The sequence below is a fragment of the Malania oleifera genome, chromosome 2, assembly GCF_029873635.1.
Source record: "Malania oleifera isolate guangnan ecotype guangnan chromosome 2, ASM2987363v1, whole genome shotgun sequence".
Lineage (NCBI taxonomy): Eukaryota > Viridiplantae > Streptophyta > Magnoliopsida > Santalales > Ximeniaceae > Malania > Malania oleifera.
Window position 1 is genome coordinate 21937540 of NC_080418.1, and position 11841 is coordinate 21949380.

At 32.7% G+C, this 11841-nt stretch overlaps 1 protein-coding gene across 1 annotated transcript; it reads left to right on the plus strand.

Moving 5' to 3' along the window:
• The first annotated feature begins 985 nt into the window (after positions 1-985).
• Positions 986-10926, plus strand: LOC131148127 (mitogen-activated protein kinase 3). The gene is made up of 6 exons (XM_058097868.1): positions 986-1427; positions 1581-1710; positions 7173-7310; positions 7431-7763; positions 8066-8249; positions 10468-10926. Exons 1-6 carry the CDS (start codon positions 1255-1257, stop codon positions 10635-10637), a joined length of 1128 nt encoding a protein of 375 aa, XP_057953851.1. The 5' UTR covers positions 986-1254; the 3' UTR covers positions 10638-10926.
• The last annotated feature ends 915 nt before the right edge of the window (positions 10927-11841 follow it).

Consider the following 11841-nt stretch of genomic DNA (forward strand, 5'->3'; position numbering starts at 1 on the left):
AGTTCAAATTTAAGGTCTGAAATCTATGCACCCAAATGCAATAGTAGTTTTTTGCTTTTTTGTTTTGTTTTGTTTTATCAAATAACAATGGTCTCTTAACTTTAAAAGCTATTTAGTGAACAAATCCATTATAAGATGTCATTTTACGCAAACAAAGAGCCTATTCATGTCTTTCAAAGCATACTTATTCTGCATTATAGATTTCAGACTTTAAATTTGAATTTATATGAATTTTTACAATGTAAAATTATATTAAAAATATTTTAAATCAATACAAATACAAATACAAGATTTAAATTTTATACTTCTAAACACCATCTTAATGCAAAGCTTATGTGCATTCATTAGATGGTATAATTGATTGTTATAAAAAATTTTAAATGTCTTTCATAGTAAAAAAAAAAAAAAAAATCTTCAATACCATGGTACTGATAATTTAAACAACAAATAGAAAAAAATAAATATAATTCTACTACTTATATGCTAACGAGATCATTTGTTGATTTGTTTATTTCTATTTCAAATTTTAGTTATTAATTTATCAAATGTATTTGGTAAAACAAATAATTAAGAGAGATTGACATTAAGAAAATATAAATATATGTATCATACCTAATTACGGGGTCATTACACTAGTAATTGATAATTATTAATTCCAGACACATCACATAATCAAAAGGCAAAAAGACCACGCATTTTACCCAACACGTCATCATGCCAAGTTTCTGTCCAAAATGCGGCCACGTGTCCTTCTTGTGGTCCCTCACCTCCTTTGATTTTCCAGCGTCAACAGAAGCGCTTAGCCCCAGCGTTGGGGGCACTAACCAACCCCACCTTACATATGTAACGCATTAATTTACGAAGTATTAAATATATATATGTATATATTAACTTTTTATTTTAATTTAACTTATCTGAATTCGGTTCAAGCATGCGGCCGTTGACATCGTTGAATCCACATCCACCGTTGATCCGGGGCGGCTGCAATCTCAGCCCTCCGATTTTTCCCAAGCGCGTCCTCGCGCGTTTTCCCACCCCTTTCCTCGCGTCTTCTCCGAACGCGAAAAAGAGAAAAAAACTCGCAGGAGAGTGAGACAGTCTTCTCTCTCCCCCTCGCATAAATTCACACTGCTTTCACCTCCTCTTCTGCTCCCTTCAAAGTCTCATAGAGAGAGAAAGTGTAACCGTAGAGAGAGAGAGAGAGAGAGAGAGAGAGAGAGAGAGAGAGAGGTGGTGGTGGAGGTAATTGAGGCAATGGCTGACGTGTCGCAGACAGTCGGAGCAGGCCAATTCTCCGATTTCCCGGCGGTGCAGACGTACGGCGGCCAGTACGTCCGGTACAACATATTTGATAATTTCTTTGAGGTTACGGCGAAGTACCGGCCTCCGATCATACCTATAGGCCGAGGTGCTTACGGAATCGTGTGGTATGTATTAGGTTAATTTTGGTTAATCCTTTTCTGTTGTTCTTTTTGAAGGTGATTGTTTGAATTTGGTTAATATGCGAACATGTAGTGGAAGAATTTTTTTAATTTTGGTGAGATTGATTTGGTGTTGATTGTAATTTGGAATTGAATCAGTTCGGTGCTGAACTCGGAGACGAACGAGCTGGTAGCGATCAAGAAGATACCTAACGCGTTTGATAATCACATGGATGCGAAGCGTACGCTCCGTGAAATCAAGCTTCTTCGGCATTTGGATCACGAAAATGTAAGTCATTTTTTTTTTTTTGAATTTTGATTGTCCCGAATCTTCCGATCGATCGACGATCCTTTGTTTTTTTTTTCTCTCTTGTTCATTTATTTATTTTTGCTTTATGAAGTTTTGAACAATTGATCATCGTCTGATTATTTGGGGATATTAGCACTGAATATTTAATATTAATTATATAACAGACGAGTTATAAAGTCAAGGGTACATATGTAGGTACCTTAAAGTATATGACACGTGTATTGGGGTATCTAAGCAATTTTGGATTTTTGGAATAGGCAACAATTTATTCGTATTTTTTAAAAAACCCCTAGTAAGCGTAAGAACTTTTCTTAAAAGGGCCCAACTAGATGTACCTGCTGGTTTAAGTTGGAGAAAATATAGGCCCTTTAGGTTGTGGAAAATATTTTTTATTTTTTTTAAGAATTACAAAAATTCAGCTTATTTTTTTAATTTGTAAATAATTGTGCTAGAAGATAAAGAGTTTGTTTAGTTATTCCAGATTTTATTCATTTTTATTTTTAGAAATTAAAATAATTACAAAAAAATTATTTTTCAAATTTTCAAAAATTATATGAGCTAATATTGGGGATTATGGATTTTGGAGTTTTGATTTTATTTTTTTGGATTTAGAAGAAATTCAATAGATAATCTACACAAATTAATATCCAAATTTTAAATTTCATGCTCCCATAAGTAAAAGTTAGAAATATAGCAAATAATAGAGGATGTTTTTCAATTTTTCTTTATAACTTAGAAAATTAGAAAACAAGGTGTTATTTCTGTAATTATTTGAAAAAAAAAATGAAACTATTTCTACCAGCAAATAATGCCTTTAAACTTTTTATTATTGTTTATTTATTTTATACAAATATTGTAAAATTAAAAAAAATTAACTAATTTTTAAAAAAACTAGAATGAAAATTGAAGACAGTTTTCCACAATCAATGGACCTAATAATTTTGTTTTAATGTTTTCAGTTTTGTGACACTGACTAATATCACAATGATAGAACATGAAACAAGAACATAGAAACACTTTATTTTTTTTTTTAATATAGTTTAAAAGAATTAAGAAAAAGTTTCTTTGACACTTGGACTCTCATCCCATTTTCTTTGTGGAATTAGGGTGTAACGAAATTAACAACCAATTCTAATTTCCATGTTTGGTTTGCATAAATGAGAGTGGAATCAGTTTTGGTTCGAATTCTAATTCTTCCAATCAATACAATGATGATTTTTATTCTCAATCAATACATTGAAGATTCTTATCCTCAGTCAAAAATCAAAATTGCAATTCTATTTTAACTCTTTTTTTTGGTAGATAATTATAATTCTTAGTAAATAATAAATTTTAAAAAATTCCATTGACCGTCTTTAACCATGCCACAACCAATAAATATATATATATATAAAAGCAGCAGAACAATGGGCTCTCATTGGCTTCCAAAATCTCAGTGCTAAATTCTAGCAATTTTTGTGAACTGCTTTTTTAGCAGTCTACTTTTGTTCTTTCTCACATAATATAAACAAAGTTTTTTGTTTTTAATTTCAGCACTTGACTTTGAATTTTGTGTGTGTGAGTGTGCATTTCCCCCCCCCCCCCCCCCCCCCCCCTCCTCTTATAAAGTACTTTATTTAACACCCTATCTCCCAATTGTCTTTCAAGATTTTGTCACAAAAGGCTTTTCTTCACTAACTTTTTGGTAGCTGAGTTATTATATTTTTTTTATGCTTTTCTTAGCAAAAGTTTTCGGTTATGGTTTTTTGATTTTTTCAAAGGATATTCTCTTTCCTAAGGTGTCCCAATTCTTGATTTTAGCAAGAATTCAGGATATTCCATGTGTCATATTTCATCCCATGGACTAGGAAGTTTTTGAAGAAGTTGTCCCAACCAGTGAGGATTTCATTAAGCTCAGATACACACAATTCCAGTCTTCTTAGGGCATGTTTTACATATTTTTTGTTACTGGTCATTGGAGACTATTCCTAGTAAATGCCTCTCCTATAATTGCTACAAACTTATTTAATATTTGTGATAACCATTGAAATTGTTTAATTACTTAGGGTCTGTTTAATATTGTTTTTATTTTCTGTTTCCTATTTCATTTGTGTATAATGAAAAAATAGATTATGAAAATGTGTTCTTTATATTGACAGTTATCTGTTTCTGTTTTCAGCTTTCAATTTTTTTTTGAAAAAATTGAAAACTAGATTTTGTTTGGGAACCTATTGCCAAAATATTTTAATATCCAAATTAACTCTTTTTTTTTTTGGGATTAAATCATTCATTTTATATATACTTTTTAATTAAAAATTTAAATTTAATGATTATACGAATTTAAAATATAGCTAAATAAACGTGTCCATAAAATTTCAAGAAAAAATAATAATAAAATTCATTTACAAAATATTTTTGCTATTTTTCCATTGTCATGTACAATATGATTGCTATCGTAAAGTGAATTTTGAAATATATAATTAAGTAAAATAGTTATAGTAATTTATTTTTATTATAGTATTATTAATCTGTATTAATTTTATTAGTTTAATCATATTTTTTAAATTATGATTTGCTTCAAGGACAATATTGTGCATTTGTTTTAGAAATATTAACGAAACTAGTTGTTGATTTCCAATTTTTAGTTTTAGTTTTAGTTTTTGGTTTTTAGTTATTGTTTCTACTTTTCATTTTCATAATTTTTAACAATGATACCTAACAGTTCCTTAGCTTTTTTAGTTTTGCCAGTTAAAGACATCTCTTTGTAATGTTCTTACAATATAATGTAAGAAAACTTCTTTTGTCTATGCGGACCTATTGGTTTTTAATGTGGACAAGGATTGTGTCCAGTTGTCTTTGGTCCTTTAATAGTCTTTGGGATGGATGTTGTTTAAGTCAAAGTATGTTAGTACAAGTAGGAGATTAAATTTATTTAAATCATCTCTCCTAGTTTCTGGTGTAGAGGGCTCATTTAGTCTTTTTCCTTCACATTGGTATCTTCTTCAAAGTTTATCTTTCTTCTAGATCCCCTTTGAAGTAAGGCTTAGTTCATGGATCCAAAGACTATTGTTATTTAGCTTTTCTTTTCCCTTTATCTAACTTTTTTACTAGATTTTCCAACTTCTTAGTATCTAGCTGTTCAGATACTCATTTTCTTCTAATTTTAAGGAAACAACCACTCTTGTTGTGCAGAATTTCTCATTATGTTCATTTTTTATCACACTGATGTTTAAGAGTTTTTATTTTCCTTTTTCTTTTTTCTCCATATAGTAATATGTATCATATTTAGATACTTGTCTCTTTCTTGGACATCATATTCCTTATACCTTGACCTCCAATAGTCTATGGTTTTTGTTTGGCTTTGAAGTCATCAATTCTTCATCTTTCTTAGAGTCCATAGTTTGGAACTTAGGACATGATCAAATTCTCTTTTCCCACCATTGTATAATGTAGGGATTTTTATGTGTCCAGTTGAGTTCATTTGAAAAATTGGCTTCGTAGATCCACTAAAGTCTTTCTTTATTGGTAATTCTCTATTATTATTTTTTTTTAAAAATTGTTTTTTGGTAGGTCTATAGATTCTATATTACTAAGCTTATTAATTTTAGATTCCAACCTCACTGTTCTTTGAGTAACATATCATACACTTATCTGTTATTAAATTTAACACTACAATTATGCCTGCATTATTACACTCTTTATCATTGTGGAAATTTGATCTTTTTCAAATTGTCTATCCTAGAGAAGCCTCATCCAAAGGTTCAAATTTAGCTTAATTTCAGCCAAACACTGGTCAAAGTGGCTCAAAAGGACAATAGAGCGGCATATTGGCTTAGCAATAGTCTCTTATGGGAGTAGGATAGAAAATTTTCCAACACTTATGGGTTAAATACATTTATTCTGAAAATTGAGTGCTTGTGATGTGTTTGAGTGCTAACAAGTCATGACTAATGAAATTTTTCCAACACTTATGGGTAGAAATTCAGTTATTCTGAAAATTGAGTGCTTGCGATGTGTTTGAATGCTAACAAGTCATGACTTATGGTTGGGTGTCGTATGGATGACTTGGTATCATGCTGGTATCCACTTTTGGGAAGATTAAAGGCTTTGTTGGCTTGAGTTGTATGGTGCAGTTTATTAAATTAAAGTTGTTTGTTTGGTGTATGCTTCCTCCCCTTTTCCAAATAATGTGAATTTTGTTGCAAATTTACATGTGGTATTTTCTTTTCATGCTTGTGGAAGAGCATAAGCCAAGAACATTGAATAATTTCTATGCCCTAAATAATTTATTATCTATTTTAAGAAAGAAATTTGAACAACTGCTGCTTGCTAAATTTTGAAAAGAGAAACGCAGTTTTTCCGTTCTTTTAGTTTTCTTTAGACACACACACACACACACACTTCCTGTTCAAACCCATATCCAAATTCTGTCCTCTCACCTCTGAAGTTATTTTAGTGTCAATGCCTCAATGCCTCTAGGTTGGGTGTCATAGGCACATAGGTAAAGCATTTAGGTCACCCTTGCACTGTTAGCATAAAATTGTGATGATGTTCGTGTAAATACATCATTTGTAACTCCTCAAGCGAGTTGATCACGAGAGCGCTGAAATGGCACAAAAATAATTCTGAGGAAGCAAATGGTGAGCTTGATCATTCCCTAGAGCATGCAGCACTAAATGAGCCTACCTTTGGTGCAACATAGGATGTGCTTAGGATCATCTTTGAGAGGCTTCCTCATTCCTTAGGTTCCCATGAATGCTAGAAGTTTTTGTGGACCGGGACAGTGTCATGGGAGGTCCATTAAGGCTAGCGGGTACACTACTTTCAAGCCAAAGGCTACTTACTAGATTCCTAATATCATGTCCATCCATTTTGATTTTCTACAATAGCAGTGAAGGTCTTGAAGGCTGTAATAGCATGTTTGGGACCATGGAGTTAAATTGGATTTGCAATTGTGTTGATTTGGACAGTATAATATAAAATTGCATTGAGTTTTGTTGAATTTCACATGATATGAAATCCACGTACCAAACTCCTTACTGCCAGATGTGGCTTAGTAGTTTAGGCTTGACCTTGGCTCCATGCTGTTGGGGTGGCCCGCACTTGTCCTTGGTAGCCTAAAGTGAGCAACAAAATTTTCCTTTTGGCACATTGTTAGTCTCTTCCTTTGCATGACAATACAGAGTCTTCGACATTTGCTAGATGTGGTGGTATTCCACAATTAGACAGTCCAGCAACTAATATGACTGACTAATGTTGGCTGTATGTTCATTTCATGTCTGCATTCGTGTGTGTTCAATTGAAATACATAGATGGTTATGATTGGTCAATTTTGTTAGCTGCGACCCTCCTAAACAACTTTGCAAATACTTGTTGAGCTCAATTTAATATATTAATTTGGGTCTTTTACTTGTTTTTATAATGTGACAGTAAATGCTTATCTTATATATGCATTAAAACAGGTTATAGGAATATTAGATGTGATTCCTCCACCTGTAAGAAGGGAATTTTCTGATGTCTACATTGCCACGGAACTCATGGATACTGATCTTTACCAAATAATCCGCTCCAACCAAAGTTTGTCTGAGGAGCACTGTCAGGTAATGGTCTTTGCTTTTTGGAGTTTTTGGATCCCATAAAAATTCAAGAGTCTAATTAATGATTGTGCTCCATTCTTCTTGCTACAAGCTAACAACTGTTCCATAATGGCACACTTGCAGTACTTTCTATATCAACTCCTACGTGGACTGAAGTATATACATTCTGCAAATGTTATTCATAGAGACTTGAAACCCAGCAACCTTTTGGTGAATGCAAATTGTGATCTGAAAATTTGCGACTTTGGTCTTGCTAGACCAACTTCAGAGAGCGACTTCATGACAGAATATGTGGTCACCAGATGGTACAGAGCACCTGAGCTATTGTTGAATTCTTCAGATTATACTGCTGCAATAGATGTGTGGTCTGTGGGTTGCATCTTTATGGAGCTTATGAACAGAAAGCCTCTGTTTCCAGGAAAAGATCATGTGAATCAGATGCGCTTATTGACAGAGGTGAGATGAAATGCATGCAGAAAGCACTAGCTTATTTATTTTTTAAATATGGAGCCCCCATGAAGACCAAAATTTTCAAAAAATTGGGTTAGATTCTGTCCATTAATTTTCCTTGTTGCTACACTATAACCATTTTACAGTCTGGTTGCCTATAAGGATTACCTGACTGATGACAGTGAATGAGTAAAATTGTTCAAATATCCATTGTGATGGTTTTATTATTTTCTGAGAGACAAGAAGATCAAATCATGGATTTTCTTTTGATTAGTGGATCAATGCTTATACATGCTTTATACTTTCAGCTTCTTGGTACACCCACTGAATCTGATCTTGGGTTTGTTCGGAATGAGGATGCAAAAAGATTCATTCGGCAACTCTCTGCATATCCTCGTCAGTCATTGGCAAGGGTTTTCCCACATGTTCATCCATTAGCCATTGATCTTGTTGATAGAATGTTGACATTTGATCCAACTAGAAGAATTACTGGTAATTTTCTCATCCCAAGCCATCTATTTTTATGCAGTTATGTGTGGAATAACATTCTGATCATTAGGATGTGTTTGGAAATGTGTGTGCACAACCGCGTTTGCATTTTTCATGAAAATATACTCGTCTTGTTTGTACTATAAAGAAGTTGGAACTGCCATTGTGTGGCTGTTGCTGAAAACAGTGAGAACATTTTTTATTCTTGCTTCCTTTTTGACTTACTCATTCCAAATAAATGAAGCAAAAAACAGTTTATCGATTGTGTATTTCTCTATTGTTATACCCAAAAATAAAAATTTTGTAACAATCCAAAATAAAAACTTTTCCAAATGCATCCTCATATATTGATGCGAATTAACTTCTAGTTAGCTCCATGGAAATGAAAATTGACACAACAATGTGGTTTTATCATTTATGATTGAAATTTTAATTGTGTTTATTTTGCACCCTGGTTTTTTTTTTGGTTTCTTTTTCTATTTTTTTAGGGATTGTAATCAATCAAGACATTTTAATGCTACACTTTTCATTTAAAGCTTTTTTGACTGATGCATTTTTTCTTCTCTATAATTGTATAAATGCATTGTTGTCTTTTAAGATGCGTACATTTTTATAGAAAAAGAAGAAATTAAGAAAGAAGGGATTATGGACAGGATGAGCATCCTCAAATGAGGGAAAAACAAAAAAGAAGCTAAACAAATGCCAAAAAGATAAAAAATAAAAAAAATAAAATGAATAAAAAAAAAAAGAAAAAAACAAGAAACTAAGCTGAAAGGGCCACACATGTTGAATACGAATACGAGAGAGAAGGCTATATTCTGAAAGCACCCAGAAGGGAAAACCCATAAAGATTGGGAAAAAATAACCCTGTCCCAAAATCAAATCTATAGATGAAGCAAAAAAATAATCCTGTCCCAAAACAAATCTATAGATGAAGCAAAAGAATAATTCTGTCCCAAATCAAATCCATAGATGAAGTGCAATCCTGGAAAATTTTGAGCATTCTTTCCCAACCAAATTACTCAAAATAACTGCAAAAAACTGCACACCACCATAAAACCTTTGCCTTCTTTGACCTCATGAAGCCAATATATCAATCGGGGAAATCCTCCATGACTGGACCCATCCAATACTCTCCTTAGTCCCAACAAACAAAAAAAAACTTATAGCATAGTTATGTTTTTAAAATTCTCTCCTCTCTCTCTCTCTCTCACACACACACACACACACACACACACTGCTTTCACTTTGTAGATTGTAAATAGTTTAGATTTTTTTTTCAGAAATTCTAAGTTAATTTACTATACAGTAGAATTAGATTAATAATTGGATGTCTATAGAAATTTGAACTTGAATTTGGGTCCTATTGTTGGAAAATCAATTGGATAAAATTTGAATAAGTCATTTGAATCTGACCTATTTAGAGTCTTACAAGATAACCTATATTAGGATATTGAAGCCAAGACACGGATAAGTGTGAATTATTTATACTAATCTAGCCAATGATTGGATTCAAACATTTTAAATGGCAATCACACACTCAGTGTTATGTTGTATTTCAACCGAGTGAAAGGGTAAACTTTGTTCATGTTCTCATTTTTATTTATCTGGATCCAGGAAAATATTAGTTTTTTGCTTAAAACTAAATGCTTGATGACAGTAACCGATAGCATCTTTGATTGCCAAACTATAGAAGAAAGGTTATTTAGTTTTTCTTAAGAGGGTTAAATGATGATGTTGGAATGGGATGCCTGGGAATTTTGAAAATTAGATTACAAATTGCTTTATTTATGAGTTTGGGTTATGTGAAGTCTGTTTGATCAGACACAGAAGGTGCTGGATTTGAGGTAGGTGAAGAAAATATCTTCTTTGCCATGGTACTTGAGAATTAAGTTTTCGAATATGGTGATGGAAATGGTGGTTAACCTAGCAAGGTTAAAATACAAAAAAAAACGATGCTTAAATGTGGACTCTATAATTAAAAAGAAGCATTTGTGGAGTTTATCATTTTTCTGGGCGTAATGGACTAATCATGATAGATGCAGTTGTTCTGAAGCCTTAACATAGACAGCTTAGAGGTGACAAAGAGTCCTGAATATGGACTCACAAATTGCTTCCCCTGAAGTGAAAAAACATAATAGTTAAAATGCTGTCTTAATATTTAAGTCTTGAGTATTTCCTTAATTGCATTTCCGCTAAGTATTAATTTGTGTTTGCGCAGTTGAAGAAGCATTGTCCCATCCTTATCTTTCAAGATTACATGACGTAGCAGATGAGCCGGTCTGCCCAAAGCCATTCTGTTTTGACTTTGAGCAACCAGTCTTGGGAGAAGAACAGATGAAGGATATGATTTACCAGGAGGCATTGTCGTTCAATCCTGCATATGCATAATACAAAAATCAACGTCCATGCCCAGTCCTCCATATAATTATTCGATAATCTATGAAGTTTTGAGTAGCATTGTTTGATTAATAGGTGATCGTGATCGAAATATTGCAACCAAGGAGCACATAAATGTTTAAAACATCGTATAATTTGCATATCAGTGATTTGTGATTCCTGTGCTGTTAATTATAACGTGCAATCTCAAGTTCCCTGTTGATTGTGCTCCTCCTCCCCTGCCCCTTTCCCAAATCTGTAATTTGCTTTGATTTTTTTTTAATACAATATACGTTGTGTACACTGATGTAAAATAGGTTGGTTTGGCTTGTATGATAATTAAAAATTTTACATTAGTTAGAATCACATATTGCTTTGTTCTTAAAATCTGGAGTAGCTATAGAGTCGGACATTCTTCTAGTAGAATAGTGAAGAACGTATAATACCCATGTTACACACACAATTCCTGAGCCTAGAAGTCTTATTTTTGCTGTTTATTAGATGGATTGGCTTCCTCTCTGTTCATTTTTTATGTGACAGATTGTTCGACTATAGGTGATTACCATCTGAGCAAATGGATAATTAGTTTGCTATTGGTTATCAAATCAGGCAACCTAGTCGATGGTATCATCGATTGAACATAAATTCCTGAGTCTTGACCAGGAGCTCGACCATGTTGACGCCAGGTGTGAGTAGGTTGAATCTGCTACGCGATTTGATCAGATGCAACCTTTCATAAAAGGCATACTTCTGTCTATAAATAAACATAATTAAATCCACGAAATATACAAAAAACAATTTATCATTCTCTCCTTTTCTTTCTTACATAAAGCTTTCACAAATTATTTCTTTTTCAAATCTAAATTCCATTATTTTACAAGAATAGAATTCCAGAAAATTTATTCAGATTATTCTAAGGGTATTTGTGATCAGTTTTCGTTTGTGTATAACGCAAACTGATTTCATATTATATTCTGAACTTCATTGTATCCTGGAAATGTATTTATTGACTCAATATATATCGATTTGGTAGGAGTAAATAACGTTTTAAGGAAAATAATATTATAACGTACCTTCAAGCATTTTCTAATATGCAGTATTTCTCTATTTATTATTCCTAGATGTTGTTCAATAGGCAGTGGCCACCTAAGAGAGCATATTGTCTATTTTAACTTATTGGGTCTCCTAAAAGACTGCTGGTGAGATTAAAACTTAC